Genomic DNA, 17,631 nt, shown 5'->3' on the forward strand with positions numbered 1-17,631 from the left:
GAGGATTTACCTGGTGAGACATCAGTCTCTTTACCAGCGAGTTTTACCAGATTTCCCGGGCCACCACGTGACACAATTGGTAGTAATTCATTCAAATTACCCCTAATGAGTCAATATGGATAAATATCAACACAACATCGTGTTCAAATAGAAATAAATTTCTACCTCATATTTGGGATCGAACGCTAGCCCCTTCTAATGAAAGGCCAGGTCGAAACCAACCATGCCACGAGAACCCATAAAGGAAATCCGAACCTGACACTAATCTAGCTGTCCGAGGATTTACCTGGTGAGACATCAGTCTCTTTACCAGCGAGTTTTACCAGATTTCCCGGGCCACCACGTGACACAATTGGTAGTAATTCATTCAAATTACCCCTAATGAGTCAATATGGATAAATATCAACACAACATCGTGTTCAAATAGAAATAAATTTCTACCTCATACTTGGGATCGAACGCTAGCCCCTTCTAATGAAAGGCCAGGTCGAAACCAACCATGCCACGAGAACCCATAAAGGAAATCCGAACCTGACACTAATCTAGCTGTCCGAGGATTTACCTGGTGAGACATCAGTCTCTTTACCAGCGAGTTTTACCAGATTTCCCGGGCCACCACGTGACACAATTGGTAGTAATTCATTCAAATTACCCCTAATGAGTCAATATGGATAAATATCAACACAACATCGTGTTCAAATAGAAATAAATTTCTACCTCATACTTGGGATCGAACGCTAGCCCCTTCTAATGAAAGGCCAGGTCGAAACCAACCATGCCACGAGAACCCATAAAGGAAATCCGAACCTGACACTAATCTAGCTGTCCGAGGATTTACCTGGTGAGACATCAGTCTCTTTACCAGCGAGTTTTACCAGATTTCCCGGGCCACCACGTGACACAATTGGTAGTAATTCATTCAAATTACCCCTAATGAGTCAATATGGATAAATATCAACACAACATCGTGTTCAAATAGAAATAAATTTCTACCTCATACTTGGGATATTGTGTTGATATTTATCCATATTGACTCATTAGGGGTAATTTGAATGAATTACTACCAATTGTGTCACGTGGTGGCCCGGGAAATCTGGTAAAACTCGCTGGTAAAGAGACTGATATCTCACCAGGTAAATCCTCGGACAGCTAGATTAGTGTCAGGTTCGGATTTCCTTTATGGGTTCTCGTGGCATGGTTGGTTTCGACCTGGCCTTTCATTAGAAGGGGCTAGCGTTCGATCCCAAGTATGAGGTAGAAATTTATTTCTATTTGAACACGATGTTGTGTTGATATTTATCCATATTGACTCATTAGGGGTAATTTGAATGAATTACTACCAATTGTGTCACGTGGTGGCCCGGGAAATCTGGTAAAACTCGCTGGTAAAGAGACTGATGTCTCACCAGGTAAATCCTCGGACAGCTAGATTAGTGTCAGGTTCGGATTTCCTTTATGGGTTCTCGTGGCATGGTTGGTTTCGACCTGGCCTTTCATTAGAAGGGGCTAGCGTTCGATCCCAAGTATGAGGTAGAAATTTATTTCTATTTGAACACGATGTTGTGTTGATATTTATCCATATTGACTCATTAGGGGTAATTTGAATGAATTACTACCAATTGTGTCACGTGGTGGCCCGGGAAATCTGGTAAAACTCGCTGGTAAAGAGACTGATGTCTCACCAGGTAAATCCTCGGACAGCTAGATTAGTGTCAGGTTCGGATTTCCTTTATGGGTTCTCGTGGCATGGTTGGTTTCGACCTGGCCTTTCATTAGAAGGGGCTAGCGTTCGATCCCAAGTATGAGGTAGAAATTTATTTCTATTTGAACACGATGTTGTGTTGATATTTATCCATATTGACTCATTAGGGGTAATTTGAATGAATTACTACCAATTGTGTCACGTGGTGGCCCGGGAAATCTGGTAAAACTCGCTGGTAAAGAGACTGATGTCTCACCAGGTAAATCCTCGGACAGCTAGATTAGTGTCAGGTTCGGATTTCCTTCATGGGTTCTCGTGGCATGGTTGGTTTCGACCTGGCCTTTCATTAGAAGGGGCTAGCGTTCGATCCCAAGTATGAGGTAGAAATTTATTTCTATTTGAACACGATGTTGTGTTGATATTTATCCATATATATATATATATATATATATATATATATATATATATATATATATATATATATATATATATATATATATATATATATATATATATACACACACTGTATATATACTGCCCTTTTTTTTAAATATTTTCCTTAAGCAACAATCTCCAGTAAAACTAGATAATAGTAATATAACATGACAGGGTCTCTATAGTAGATGTAAAAACATATCCCTTTTTCTAATTTGATGGTTGCATGTCCAATTTCCCACATTGCTGTGCAATACATACCTTTCAAATAATTTTGAACATCCACGGTATTTTTCTTTGGCTTCTCGATACTCCACGAACCCCGATGCCCACCACCTGCTAACACTGAGAAATGGGATAATCTCGAATGATTAGGATTAACAGGATGTTGATACTTGGTTTCGGTTGACGGAGAAGAGGTCGAAGATATTCCAGATGTGGAAGGCTTTTCTGATACAGATGCATCCTCTATAAATGTGTTTTCTTTAACTGTAAAATAAATAGTGAAAAACAATAGTAAATATGATCTCAGCATTAAAACAACATGAAAATTGGGACTCACAATAGGAAGGCTTTGTATAGTATATTTGAACATATGAATGTCAATGTACTGAAATAAGCTATTCTTTCTAATATGCCCTCAAAGTATAGCTTTACAAAAAGACCATAGAATAAAAGATTTTTGAGTATCTTCCTAAGGAGTCCCATAATACCAGAGATTTCTATTGTATACTTACATAACTTTCAGTCCTAACTAGGCAGGCAGTTAATTCTAATAGCCAGGCCTTCTCCATCATGAGGCTCAATACTACACAGTATTCTAGAAGTTTTATTCCAGCTGTTACCAAGTTGTGGAATGATCTTCCTAATCAGGTAGTTGAATCAATAGAACTTCAAAAGTTCAAAGTTGGAGCAAATGTTTTTATGTTGACCAGGCTGACATGAGTCTTTTTATTGTTTATATATGACATATCTGTTTTTGACGTTGTTAATAGTTTATATAGGACATATCTGTATTGAGGCTGTTACTGTTTTTAGAATGATATATTGTTACTTTATTCTCATCATTTACTTATTTCCTTATTTCCTTTCCTCACTTGGCTATTTTTCCCTGTTGGAGCGCTTGGGCTTATAGCATCTTGCTTTTCTAACTAGGGTTGTAGCTTGGCTAGTAGTAATAATAATAATAATAATAATAATAATAATAATAATATTGGATGGGGGAAAGAGGGTTGGGAATTCAATGAATATTGGGTAAGTACCGGTAGAAACCACCATTTCTATTCTGGCATTTTAATTCATCCTTGGCTTTTCTCTCATCCTCCTCTAAAATGACAGGAATGATGGCCATGTAAAATCGAGTATTATTACCACATCCAATTAGTCACACTCTTAGGTGCCTGTGAAATTTCAAATTAGGTCAGGCTTCTGGAATAATTATTCCATCTAGTACTTTATTAACCCTTTTACCCCCAAAGGACGTACTGGTACGTTTCACAAAACCCATCCCTTTACCCCCTTGGACGTACCGGTACGTCCTTGCAAAAAACTGCTATTTATATTTTCTTTTGCATATTTTTGATAATTTTTTCAGAAACTTCAGGCATTTTCCAAGAGAATGAGACCAACCTGACCTCTCTATGACGAAAATTAAGGCTGTTAGAGCAATCTAAATAAATCATATTGCAAAATGTGCTTGAAAAAAAATAACCCCTGGGGGTAAAGGGTTGGAAAGTTCCAAATAGCCTGGGGGTTAACCATATATCAAGTATAAGACTATTAATCGTCACTCTCAAATTTTATATCTACCCATTTACACCTAAGTAACTGAACATTATACCAACCATTTATTCTTGAACTTGAAAGTTTAAACTTGTCAATCAACTTACATGATGGATCAGTATCTAAAAGCTCTTGGGCAGCCTCTCCCGCTTCTTGCTGAGTACGTAGTCGTTTTACTGCATTTACAGCAAGGTTCAAATATACCATACGGGATGATGCCCGCTGAAAGCATACACGTTCTTCAGCCAACCCCTGGTTGAAAGATTCATATACAAAAGGAAAAAATTATAATACAGTTCTTAAATAGTTTACATATTATTCTATGAATAAAAAATAAAACTACAACTCAGCACTGCTACCAAGTTACTAGGAAAGTTACTGAATTTAGCGTATGAGTAAAGCAATGTGCAAATTTTCATTGAATTCAAACGCATTTGCTAAGCTAAAATTCAAAACCCTTTGTTATCCTATGGATATACATCATACATACATATACCAAAGGCACTTCCCCCAATTTTGGGGGGTAGCCGACAACAACAAGAAACAAAACAAAAAGGGGACCTCTACTCTCTACGTTCCTCCAGCCTAACCAGGGACTCAGCCGAGTTCAGCTGGTACTGCTAGGGTGCCACAGCCCAACCTCCCACATTTCCACCACAGATGAAGCTTCATACTGCTGAGTCCCCTACTGCTGCTACCTCCGCGGTCATCTAAGGCACCGGAGGAAGCAGCAGGGCCTACCGGAACTGCGTCACAATCGCTCGCCATTCATTCCTATTTCTAGCACGCTCTCTTGCCTCTCTCACATCTATCCTCCTATCACCCAGAGCTTTCTTCACACCATCCATCCACCCAAACCTTGGCCTTCCTCTTGTACTTCTCCCATCAACTCTTGCATTCATCACCTTCTTTAGCAGACAGCCATTTTCCATTCTCTCAACATGGCCAAACCACCTCAACACATTCATATCCACTCTAGCCGCTAACTCATTTCTTACACCCGTTCTCACCCTCACCACTTCGTTCCTAACCCTATCTACTCGAGATACACCAGCCATACTCCTCAGACACTTCATCTCAAACACATTCAATTTCTGTCTCTCCATCACTTTCATTCCCCACAACTCCGATCCATACATCACAGTTGGTACAATCACTTTCTCATATAGAACTCTCTTTACATTCATGCCCAATCCTCTATTTTTTACTACTCCCTTAACTGCCCCCAACACTTTGCAACCTTCATTCCCTCTCTGACGTACATCTGCTTCCACTCCACCATTTGCTGCAACAACAGACCCCAAGTACTTAAACTGATCCACCTCCTCAAGTAACTCTCCATTCAACATGACATTCAACCTTGCACCACCTTCCCTTCTCGTACATCTCATAACCTTACTCTTACCCACATTAACTCTCAACTTCCTTCTCTCACACACCCTTCCAAATTCTGTCACTAGTCGGTCAAGCTTCTCTTCTGTGTCTGCTACCAGTACAGTATCATCTGCAAACAACAACTGATTTACCTCCCATTCATGATCATTCTCGCCTAACAGTTTTAATCCTCGTCCAAGCACTCTAGCATTCACCTCTCTCACCACTCCATCAACATACAAGTTAAACAACCAGGGCGACATCACACATCCCTGTCTCAGCCCCACTCTCACCGGAAACCAATCGCTCACCTCCTTTCCTATTCTATGAATTTCAAAAATTTTATAAAAACCTATGTGTCTTGACATACTGTAATCCATTTTATGTCAAATGAAATCCCAAAATGATTATTTCTCAAATAACAGACCAAATGGTTAGTACATGCACATTCAGAAAAAACTTCTACCCAGGAGCTAATAGTTTCACTCCCTGTATATCTAACCTTCATGATAGGAAGTAAATTTTTAGATAGTATAAAAAAATAAATGTTATAGGCAATTTGTTTTTTTATCTAGCTACAGAAATGCAAGTCCTTTAAATTAAGGATAGGTCTTCTGTGGCACCGAAACAGCCATTGAATTGTTAACTAGGTGGTTGGTAATGATAGGTGGAAAAGGATGCCCCACCCACCTTCGTGTCATAGAATAGCCATTTTTGTTATTTTATATGTCCCTAAGTGTACATAAACAATTTTTTCCTTTAAAATAGGGCTATTCCTTTATTGGTAAGCGGAAGTCCTCCAGAACCAAATTGTAAAGTTCTTTTCTGGACATGTCCTCTTCTTTGTTCAGTGCAGGAGTGGGGGAGGTGATTTCAACAACCTACCAACAAGTTAGTTATCTTCAGGGCGAGAATGAGCTCTGGCACTGATAAAATTAGATTGAAAGAGATACCAAATACCCATCCCTCTGTTAAGCATGGTGGGGCCGTGTCACCTTAGCCACCAACTTAGGGCCGTTAGCTGCAGCAACATCCTTGAAAGGTACCATTTTCTTAATTCTGGATACCAAAGTATCCAAAAAAAAAAAAAAAAAAGAGAATAAAGTAGCACTCCCCCATCCAGGTGGAAAAGGTGAGAGAAGGTGCCCAAACTCCCCCAACACCTGGCCTACAAACAAAATTGCACGGTCAATGCATCTCTGACCAGCCTGCCAAATGGGGTAGTCAAGCCAGCCACCCATACCTTGGGACCATGTATGGTGGGGCAGGGAACCAGGATGGCAACCAGGGTAGCAAGGCCGGTGACTAGGTAACCAGGGCCATGGTACAGTAATCCCTGACCGGGAGCCGTCCACCTCCCCCGAAAGAGAGAAGAGAAGTGATGTCTTGAAAAGCTCTATTCTTACAACTATGCCTGGCCTTCCAGGACTTTTTGGAAAGGTCACAATTAGAATCAGAAGGGGAAGAAGAGTTGGAAGAGCTGGAAGAAAGGTGGTGGTGATGGAACAGTAGTAGGAGCAAATTTTCTTCTACATTTTACCTACTCTCTCAAATTCTGCAAGAAGAAAAATCTTGTGAATGACCACGATGAAGCTCCCCCAAAAGTGAGAACCATAGACCTCTGACATGAACCAAAATACTAGGAGTCACTATCACAGGGAAGTAGTAGGCACTCTCACTGGCACTCATAAAACAGACAAAGGGCCTGGGATCACAGGTACAGGGAGTATGGGAGCCACAGGTTCTGGAGTCAAAGGCACAGGAGCAGTGATGAATGGGTTCCGGGATGGCACACACACATTTAACTGGTTCCAGAGCATTCTTATACCTACCCAGCCTCAGAACTTTCACTTACCTAGGCACAAGCATTCTTAGCTACTTTTTCAGCTAAGGGCACACTGAAGGGATCACCACTGAAGCACACTCCATGGGAACAAGCCAGGGACAAATAGCCAAAAAACTTAGCATACAACAAACTTGATAAACAAAGCAAAGTGTTAAACAGTCTCTCCAACACTATCATGGGCATTGCAAAGAATGACACTAGCAAAGACTTAGCCTACCTACTCCTAAAATAATAGGCCCACTTTGACAGGTACCATGATATATACTTAGCATAAGGGGATAACTGTTAACAATCATGTCCCCAAGGTGCTGAGGGAGTGCATATGAGCTGCTGGTCAGCCATCAACTGAAGCAATATCCATCCTTCAAACGCATGCAAAATCCTGCTTCATTTCATCACTAACACAAAGAGAAAATTAGCCATTCAAACTGAAAAGTTTGAGAAAAAGATTAAACAGCCTTGGATAGGATACAACAGTGTGTTGGTAGTTGTTGCAACCAAAGGCAAAAGGGAAGGTCTTTGCCAGGAGAGTAAATAGGGCTACTCCCCCATCCTCAGGACCTGCTGTTAACTACCTCATTAACAATTTTCAATGGAAATTCAAGCTCCAATGAAGACATTCTCTATTCAAAAGAACTAAAGGTTTGTATAGACATAGGAACAAACAGCAATTTTATAAATTTTATAATTGTGCATTAAGTATAATAGAGCAATGAGTAATTGTCAACAAAGCTAGAAAAACATAAGGAAAAAAACAATGTCTTACCAAGTTATATGCTTCCCTTTCACTAAGGAACTTCAGGCTCTCATCAATTAAAGAATTCAAATAACGTTGACGGATGTTTGGTGGTACTTTACTACCAAACTCTGGGGCAATTACTGGTCTTTGTAGAGTTTCCTGTAAGCAATGAAACTATAAAATATAGAGCACTATCTATGAAATAAGAATATATTGTATTAGAAAAAAATAATATCATATACAATAAAAAATAAGGACTTTATCTGAAAGTAATACCCTAATCAACAAATTGTGCATGTGGATATAATTTCTATAACTTAAAAATTGAATTTATAGAAAATGCAATTATAATTATCTGAATATTTGTAAATTCACCAGCATTCACTTCATAAAACCTCAAACTAGCATAGGTATTCCTCATGATGGCCAAGTTTGGTTTTGGCTTTTGTGAAATAAAATATCCTGACCCAAGAACATGGCTTAGGCCCATGACTTTGTACTAAACACTCCAAAATTAAACCATTGTTCTCTAGTCTTGGGTAATGCCATAGTCTCTGTATCATGGTCTTCCACTGTCATGGGTTAGAGTTCTCTTGCTTGAGGGTACACTCGAGCACAATATCCTATCTTATTTCTCTTCCTCTTGTTTTTTTTTTTTTAAGTTTTTATAGTTTATATATGAAAGTTGTATTTCAATTGCTCATTATTTCTTGTGTAGTTTACTTATTTCTTTGTTTCCTGTCCTCACTGGGCTATTTTTCCCTGTTGGAGCCCTTGGGCTTATAGCATCCTCCTTTTCCAACTAGGGTTGTAGCTTAACTAATAACAAATATTAATAATAATAATAATAATAATAATAATAATAATAATAATAATAATAGAATGATCATCATCTACTGGCTAGTTATGCAGCATTGTGCAGTATATGCCCTTTCACAAAGAATTCTCTATAAGGACCAAATAATTAACACCTCCAACATTAAGTGATGCAAAGGGAATGGAATATGCTATTTAAGCCCATATGGCAAAGATCCGAGATCAAGATGGCCACTTAGAGCATGGAGTCAATCATATTCCTCCAAACAACTCCATCTCTTACTCTCTCAAAAACGCCACTCCAACCATTCCCCAACTCTTTCTCTTCACAGTATTTATCCATGCAGGTCTTGGCAAGTGAGCCCAGGGGTGATATGGGTGTTTACTTTAATGAAGAGGAAACTTCTTTCCAGAAATACGCAATTTCTTAGGGAGAAAACCACTCCATAATCAAACTTCTTCGTACATAAATTGCTTCACCATCTTACATTTCTATGTTGGGTGACAATAATACATGTCATTTAGAGCATTTCTATTAGCAATTCAAGAGTTCACACATCTAGATAATGACATTTGTTTAACTAACATTATCTTTATGAGGTAATTAGTGCTACCAGGTATTGTGTTACTGCATGATTTTCTATCACACTTTTCTTTACTTAAACTTTTTATATTGTGTTATTAATAACAACTCTTAAATTACGAGGCTTGAATGAAGCTTTTGAGTTTTCCTGAAGACTTGTCTTTAAATTGACAAGCATGGCTTTGCTGTAATTATCTACAAGAATCAGGCAATTTCTTATTAAGTATGTTTGTCTTGAGCTTCAATTCTGTTTTGGCATTTTTTACACAAAATTTGATTTACTTTAGATAAAGTATTTCTCATTGATATAAAGAATGATCTTCACTGCTTACTAATTACTGAAAGTACCTATTGGTAGGCAACAAATTTTAGTTGTTGGTGTATGATTATCATGACTTCTTTATCTTCTTGAAGAGGTGATGCATTCTGCAGACAAACCTCTTAAACTCAATTATTTGCAAGTAGTTCCAGCTACTGGTATCTCTTTGATATTTCTAAATTTAAGTTGTACTATATTATTTGTTATATTGAAGTCATTCAACTTTCAACACTTAAATTTGTGCATTTTTCTACATTATACAGATTTGTAACAAAGTCTAACTTTATTTTTTTATTTCAAATCATGTCACCTTTATATTTGATTTCTGTAAGCCAGATCTTAACGTCTTTGTTTATCTATAATAACAGCTTACTGTCATAACAAGCATTCGTTAATCAAGAAGAGTAAGCCTTTTATGCTTCTTTCCTCCTCTAACATGAGCAGAGCACGGTGAAAGTTATCAATTGTCAGTTTTGCATATTCTAACATTCCTATACAGTGCTTCCTTCCTTCCCATTCTTCAAGAGTTTAACCCTTTTACCCCCGGGGTATTTGGAAATTTCCAACCCTTAACCCCCAAGGGGTTATTTTTTTTTCCAAGCACATTTTGCAGTATATTTTTTTAAAATTGCTCTAACAGCCTTAATTTTTGTCATAGAGAGGTCAGGTTGGTCTCATTCTCTTGGAAAATGCCTGAAGTTTCTCAAAAAATTATCAAAAATATTCAAAAAAAAATTTAAATAGCAGTTTTTGGCGAGGACGTACTGGTACGTCCATGGGGGTAAAGGGATGAGTTTTGTGAAACGTACCAGTACGTCCTTTGGGGGTAAAAGGGTTAAGGTGCCTTGTCCTTCAAAAGATGGATTGAAGCTTCATTATTTAACAAGATTCTTGTTGGGTATGGGGCAATAATATTAGGAGTCATAGCACAAATCTGACATTAGCTTTATGTAAGGAAGTGCTACATCCCCTAACTTAGTCATGCTCTTTTGGGTTTCTTATTCATCAACCTTCAAGTTGGGAACAATCTAAATTAGCATGTCTGGTGAGCATATTTCCGCTACACCTTGGTTACCACATGAATGTTATATTTAATTTGTTTGAAGTGAATTTTCATGACAGAAGACAGGGTACACATAGAGTATACTAGTAAATAGATAATGTGTTCAAGAAGAAATTGAGAATAGAAAATCATAAAGCACTTTTATGAGTCGTTGAATAAGAAAAGAAGGCAAACCTGAATGAAGTGAGAAGGGAAAGGAGGTAAAAAATATGAGATTTCAGGAAAATGAAAGAGCATTTATGTAACAAAAAGTTAAGATGTTAAAGATGAAGGTGTTTCCGAGGGTAAACAATATATTTGAATGAGGGGAAAGATCCCAAACAAATGGTAAGAGGAATAATAGTTCTATTGAGTATGGAGAGTAAGAAAAGCATGACTAGAAAAATGTATGGTAACTTTATGATTGATAAAGTAAGCTATACAAAAGAAAGGTAAAAATTAATGTATCATGAAATAGTTGAAACAAATATGACAAATTCGAAGATAATTTGTATTTTTCCTAACCATACAAACCTTAGCTATTTACAAAGGGTTATTACTTTTAGCGTAGCTGAAATGGCGAGCCATTAGAATTTAACGAGGGTGTATTACCCCCGCGCTAGTTAGCGGGGGGGTAGGGGAGTGGTAGCTAGCTACCCCTCCTCCCCCTCACACACACGTGAATACTCACTTTCACTTAGAGGTAGGACTTGTCTTGGGGGACAGGGCTGGCGGGCAAATATGTGTAAATAGCTAAGGTTTGTATGGTTAGGAAAAATACAAATTATCTTCAAATTTGTCATTTGTTCCGTAACCGAAATACAAACCACGCTATTTACAAAGGGTGACTTACCCCTTAGGAAGGGTGGAAAGTCCCCAGCCATACTGGCTTTGGCTTTACCCGGGGACTCAGAATCCGAGTGAGTCGCACTCGAGAAAAGGAGTCCCTGCACCTCACAAGTTCCTTGCTCCGCAAGGAACCATGTGGCCTACGTAAGCTTGTGTGTGAAGGAAGAAGTGTGACCCGTCTTAGGCAGTTGACCTGGAGTTCCAGAAGGAACTCTGGGTTAGGACGTTCCCAATACCACCTCGTCAGGGTATGGGGGACGCGACAGTATTGACTCAATACTCGGAACACAAGGAAGCATGGTTTACCTGCAGAGGTTCGAGGTCAGCTATGCAGAGACCAGGATGCTGCTTCCCCGTAGAGGGGATGATGAAGAAAGAAGTAAGGGCCAGACATACTTCTTTTGTTCATGCAGACTAAAACCTGATAACAATGCCCTCAACCTTCTGCTACCTGTCCAAAAAGGAGCCTGAGGTTAGACCAGCTGTTGTGTAGCCACCACAGAGCGATAGAAACGTATCGAGACTCCTGTGGGTCACGCCCTGCAGGAAGCGGGCTGCGAAGGTCATCAGACGCTTCCAGACTCCAGCTTGTAGCACCTGCGTCACAGAGTAGTATTACTCGAAGGCGAGGAAGTTGCGATGTATCCAACATCGTGCTGTAGGGCGACGTGACGGGGGAGGGTCTGAAGACAGGTCGAGATGAATGTACTCGAGTCCGGGCTGAAGAGGTATACTGGTGACTCTCCCCCCATGTCCTCCTTGTGTTCCCAAATCGGCTGCAACTGAGGCCAAACTGCAGCTGTTCCCAGCGCTAACCTCTCGATTCCTTACTGGCAAGAAAGAGAAGGTCTAGGGACATCACACACAGAATGGAGACTCGAAATCTTGAATGAATCGGACCGAAGGGTCGGGACCCTCAGATTCTGAGTCTAGCCAACAACTCAGGAGCGAGCCTGAATGTTGCCTTCCCCTCTTCCTTAGAAAGGGGGGAGTAGTAAGAGACCAAGAAGATTGTTTACACACTGGCCGTGGCCAGAGTGAGCAGAAGACCCAAGGCGGAATACAATCCGAGGCCTGTCGTAAAAGGGTCTTGAGAAGATCTCTTAAAGGACTAAAAGTCCGAGCCATGCTCCAAGTTGGAGGTCTTCCTCCGACTAGGGCAGGGACGATCGTAGCTTCGCATGAGCGAGGATAGATCCAGCGGGCAGGAAAAAGTTATTCCTTTAAGCCTGAAAGTCAGGGAAAGGCTGAGCGACAGGCTTCATTGCCGAGAGCGGTAAGGAGTTTCCTCCCGCCGAAAGGCAGTAAGACCGTTATTGCTGGAGAAGAGGCCTCACGGGAAGAGGTATATCTCCCACGGCACCCACCACCTTAGACTCTTCACTTTGCCTGGGAGACCCCTGTGGATGACTATCACAGATGACGCGACCTCCGTACCGCGACTGTAGCGGGTTGTCTCTTCTAGAGGAGGAAGCGTAGTGTCTCCAGGCATGAAGCCGAAGCGACGCCCCGGTTCGGGAGAGATGTCGCAGTGTGGTTGCTTGAGTAGTTTGCGCCGTGGGAGAAGCTCTCCCGGGAGTTCCGTCAGGGGAAGCAGAGGGTCCAGAAACCGTTCTGCGCATAGTCCCAGTGGAGCTCTCCCATTGAAAGGTTGACAGACAACCTGGTTTTGTTGAGACCCATTGTCCGCAGACAAAAAGGAGGGAAGACGCAGGCGTCGGATTTGTCCCACCATCACCGGAATGCATCTTGCCAGAGTCTCGGGGTCTGAGACTGGGGGGAAGACTAGTGGAAGCTTGAGGTTCCAAGGTGTCGCGATCAGGTCCCCCAGACCAGCACTTGCTGGTTACCCAAGGTCAAAGACCCCTAGGTACACTCTCTCTATGAGGCTCTGTTCGGATAGTCTGAGAGAAACATTCCCCTGCCTGGAATGAGAGAGCCGATGGTGGAATTGAGAGAATCTCAATCATCCCGGTATCTCTACTGCAAGATGGGAAGGTGTGAAAATGCGTCCCCTGCTGGTTAGAATAAAGTCGACGCGCAACGGGGCGACTTGGCAGGAGCTGTAGGATCTGAAGAGGGGCCAGACTAAGGCCCTTAAGCCTGCCTGAATGATGGAGAGGTATCCTTCAGGTCTTGACCATAGGCCTGGACCGGAACATGCCCCCCCCCCTTTCCTTTGACGAGTCCGAGAACCGCATCAAGAATGTGGGGAAAGGACGAGAATATCCACTACCATCAAGAGGCTCCATAGGTCAACACCCATTGCAGGTTTAATAGTTCCGCTGGTCCCATAGGGCCAGGGAGTCCGGTTAAACATTGCCTGAAGCCGCGGAACTTGGATCGCCCCACATGGAACTTATCCTGAGGCGACCGTTCGGACTATAGACGGGTCAATGAGGAAAGAACTAGGAAACGTTCCAAGGTAGGGCTGAAAGCTCTGCTTGACTGAGAACAGGTACTGCGACTCTCCTCAGTCTTGCCCCAGTCAACCGAAAGGAAGGCTCGGAGGATGCGGTAACAGAATCTGGCGTCCCCAGGTGGTCACCCATCCAAGTACCGACGTTGCTTAACCTCGCTGGACGGACGAGAAGCGGGGTTTCCAATGTGGTAAGGCGGTTGACTCAATATCATGGCCAGATACTCCAGATGTTGAGGCAGAGGAAGAGAAGGCTCCAAGCAAAATACCATGAGCCCACACTCATGGTCAGCATCCGGAAGCTTGTCCCGGCGCTGAAGAAGGTCGAAACCCGAGCCTACCGGAGTTGACCAGCCCTCCAAACAGCAGAGGAGGCGGAAGCCTGCACCTGAGCGGCCAAGAGGAAGGCAGGGAGAGTTCTCTGGGGAAACAAACCTGCTATGCCACAGCGGGATAGCCACACTGCATCATAAGCAGGAATACTTGCAGTCTAGGCTGAATTCGACGAGCACCCTGGAAGATGGATGGAATGGAAACTGAGAGTACCCGTCCTTCCGATCCAGGGTTAAAGGAGTCCTGTCGCCTCGTTACCAGTCTGATCGATTCTGCTGGTCTACGCTGGCCGAAGTTTGTTCGACAAACTTGATCAGGGCTGAGAGGTCGACTATGGACATCCCCTCTCAGATCCTTCCTTACAAGAAAGGATCGACTGAGGGGGCCGGGGGTGAAGCCGTCGATGATCCTAAGGAAGACCTTCGCCTAAGGTATGGATCATTCTGCCCAACCGGGCAACTCTGCTGACGCTATGGCATAGAGGTTCAGAGACACTGAATTCGCTGACAGAGACGGCAGGCGCGATATCCTTGGCTACTCACAGAGATTGTGCGGGAATGGGCATCGGGAAGCTGTCATTCGGATGAGTAACCTTAAGCATCCTCCCAGCGAAAAAACCTGCAATCCTAGAGTTCGTGAACTCCTTTTAGGACTATGCCCCCCTGGGGGAGTCTCCCGTGCCATCTGTTCCTGACAGGAGGAAACTGCAATTGGACACCTTGTCCCAGTTGTCGTAGCCGATAACTTAGGCCGACGTGGTTGAAAGAAAAGGGCGCTGGAGCCCTGCAGCGTCTGGAAGAAAGCGCCTTGGAGGAGTGAAACCGGAAGTCGATTTACTCCGCACAGCAGCTGTCTAAGTCTCTGTCCTTGGGCACAGACAAAACTCTTCTCAAGGATGGAAGGGTGTCTGAGGTCGTCGACCTCCACAGATGAGACACCCGAAGGAAGCCTTCAGTCAGCGCGTCCAGATGGTACAACATCGAGCTTGTCCGCAAGTAGATACTTAACGACGAAAGGCCAAGGTGTCTGAGCTCGAGAGGAGGAAAGTACCCTTGATCTTCCTGTAGCTTCCTTGAACCAAACCTCGGGCCGTAACCGAGGAGGGAAAGAACCTGGTAAGCTCCCAGAGGAAGAGGTAAGCAGTCACCCCTTGTCCGATGGAGAAATCTTGAACGGAAAGCCCCCCCGCCAAAAATCCTTCCAGGGCGGGAGAAGGAGGGAGTACTCGTGCAGGAGAGGGGACCCTCGAGACCGACCTCTTGGGAACCAACTTCGCCCTGGGGGAAGTCACCACGAAGTCCACTCCTCTCTTTCTCTTCAGCGTAGGAGAGACAGCCGCTGGTTTGTTACCCTGGCCGGCGAGTGCTGGTTTCATAACCCTCATTAACGCCCGTGCCAGCGGACCAAACCATGTCTGCTGCTCCAAGGACACAGAGTCCGAAATCCTCTCTAAAGTGAAAGGGATCGGGAGATCCTTTGGAGTGGACCCGACGGTACCTGCCTGAAAAGAAGGTGGGGAAGAATGCTGTACTGACCTGTCTTCGTCCTGCACTACCAACCTGTGCTTGGATGGAGGTGATCCCGAGTGCCGTCTAGGAGCACGCGTCCCTGCTGCTACCACTGGCTGTGGAATTCGCCGCGAACTATGGTCGCGCGAGGGCGAACGGTCGCGCAAAGGCGAATGGTCGCGCGGTCGCGCAGGCGAGTGGGCGTGAGGGTGGGCAGGTAAATGAACACGTGTCCGAGGCGACGAACGCAAGCGATGGCGTGACGGCGAGGGATCGTGCTGCCGCGTAGGTGAAGAAGATCGCTGGCGATAATGACCGCGTGATGGTAAGCGATGGCGAGCAGCATGTGTAGGTGAATGATCGCGTGATAGGGTGCGATGGTGATCAGCATCTGCAAGAGGGCGAGCGTTCAGGGTTGTGCGATGAGGAGCAGCATGCGTAAGCGGGCAATCGTGCAGGGTTGTGCGATGGCGAGCAGCATGCGCAGGTGAATGATCGCGTGAAAGGGTGCGATGGTGATCAGCATCCGCAGGAGGGCAAGCGTTCAGGGTTGTGCGATGAGGAGCAGCATGCGTAAGCGGGCAATCGTGCAGGGTTGTGCGATGGCGAGCAGCATGAGCAGGTGAATGATCGCGTGAAAGGGTGCGATGGTGATCAGCATCCGCAGGAGGGCGATCGTTCAGGGTTGTGCGATGAGGAGCAGCATACGTAAGCGGGCCATCGTGCAGGGTTGTGCGATGGCGAGCAGCATGCGCAGGTGAATGATCGCGTGAAAGGGTGCGATGGTGATCAGCATCCGCAGGAGGGCGATCGTTCAGGGTTGTGCGATGAGGAGCAGCATGCGTAAGCGGGCGATCGTGCAGGGTTGTGCGATGGCGAGCAGCATGCGCTGTTGAGGGTCGCGCGATGGCGATCAGCATCCGCAGTTGAGGGTCGCGCGATGGCGATCAGCATCCGCAGTTGAGGGTCGCGCGATGGCGATCAGCATCCGCAGTTGAGGGTCGCGCGATGGCGATCAGCATCCGCAGGTGAGCTAGTAGCTGGCGAACCATGTTCCTTCAGAAGTGTTGGAGAACGTTGGCGTGCCAGCTGTAACACACGTGGGCGATCCGGAGATCGCTGGCGAGCTGATGATCGCTGGCGAGCTGATGATCGCTGACGAGCTGATGATCGCTGGCGAGCTGATGATCGCTGACAAGCTGATGATCGCTGACGAGCTGATGATCGCTGACGAGCAGAAGGCTACGCGTGGAAGCCTGTGCAAAGAAGAAGAGTCCTTGACCCCGACCTGAACCGAAGTTCTAGATCGCGAGGGCGAACGTGGGCGCACAGGGCACGTAACAGGAACCGCAGGGAAGATCATCTTGAAAGCGCTGACGAACAGCAGGGCGCGCAGGGAAACCCTGACACGCAAGGGAAGAACCCCCATGGGGGCAACCCTTTGCCTCGAAGGGATCGTTGTCCGCCGGGAGACTGATGTCCGTCGGAAGACCGCTGTCCGTCGGGCAGACCGTTGTCCGCCGGGAGACTGATGTCCGTCGGAAGACCGCTGTCCGTCGGGCAGACCGTTGTCCGTCGGGAAGACCGTTGCCCGTCGGAAGACGAGATCAGACTGCTGTCCATCTGCACCAAGGCGGAAGATCGAGAAAAAAGGAGTTGTAGGCTGCAAACGGAGATCCAAAAGGGCGCCTCAAGCACCCTTATAGGGAGATGAGAGGCCCTTACGATGAGGCGGACGGAGGGCCTTACGGCGAGGGAGGCCAACAGCAACAGAAGAAACCTCCGAAGAGGAGTCTCTATGAGTGTACTCTCTCGCGAACGAAAGAGAAACACTTCGAGGAAGAGACTGGTCAGCCAGTGACCTAAAAGGAGCAATCCTCCGCA

General features: G+C 44.3%; 1 protein-coding gene across 1 annotated transcript in view; it reads right to left on the bottom strand.

Annotated features, from left to right (window-relative positions):
* LOC137634797 (zinc finger CCCH domain-containing protein 13-like) overlaps positions 1-17,631 on the bottom strand; it is a 74,615-nt gene that overhangs the window by 15,086 nt on the left and 41,898 nt on the right. The window contains exons 9-11 of the mRNA XM_068367341.1: positions 7,906-8,037; positions 4,027-4,171; positions 2,399-2,626 (exon numbers count right to left, since the gene is read on the bottom strand). Coding sequence (XP_068223442.1) covers positions 2,399-2,626; positions 4,027-4,171; positions 7,906-8,037 — 505 coding nt within the window. The remainder of the gene's footprint in view (positions 1-2,398; positions 2,627-4,026; positions 4,172-7,905; positions 8,038-17,631) is intronic.

The sequence above is a fragment of the Palaemon carinicauda genome, chromosome 45 (genome assembly GCF_036898095.1).
Source record: "Palaemon carinicauda isolate YSFRI2023 chromosome 45, ASM3689809v2, whole genome shotgun sequence".
Lineage (NCBI taxonomy): Eukaryota > Metazoa > Arthropoda > Malacostraca > Decapoda > Palaemonidae > Palaemon > Palaemon carinicauda.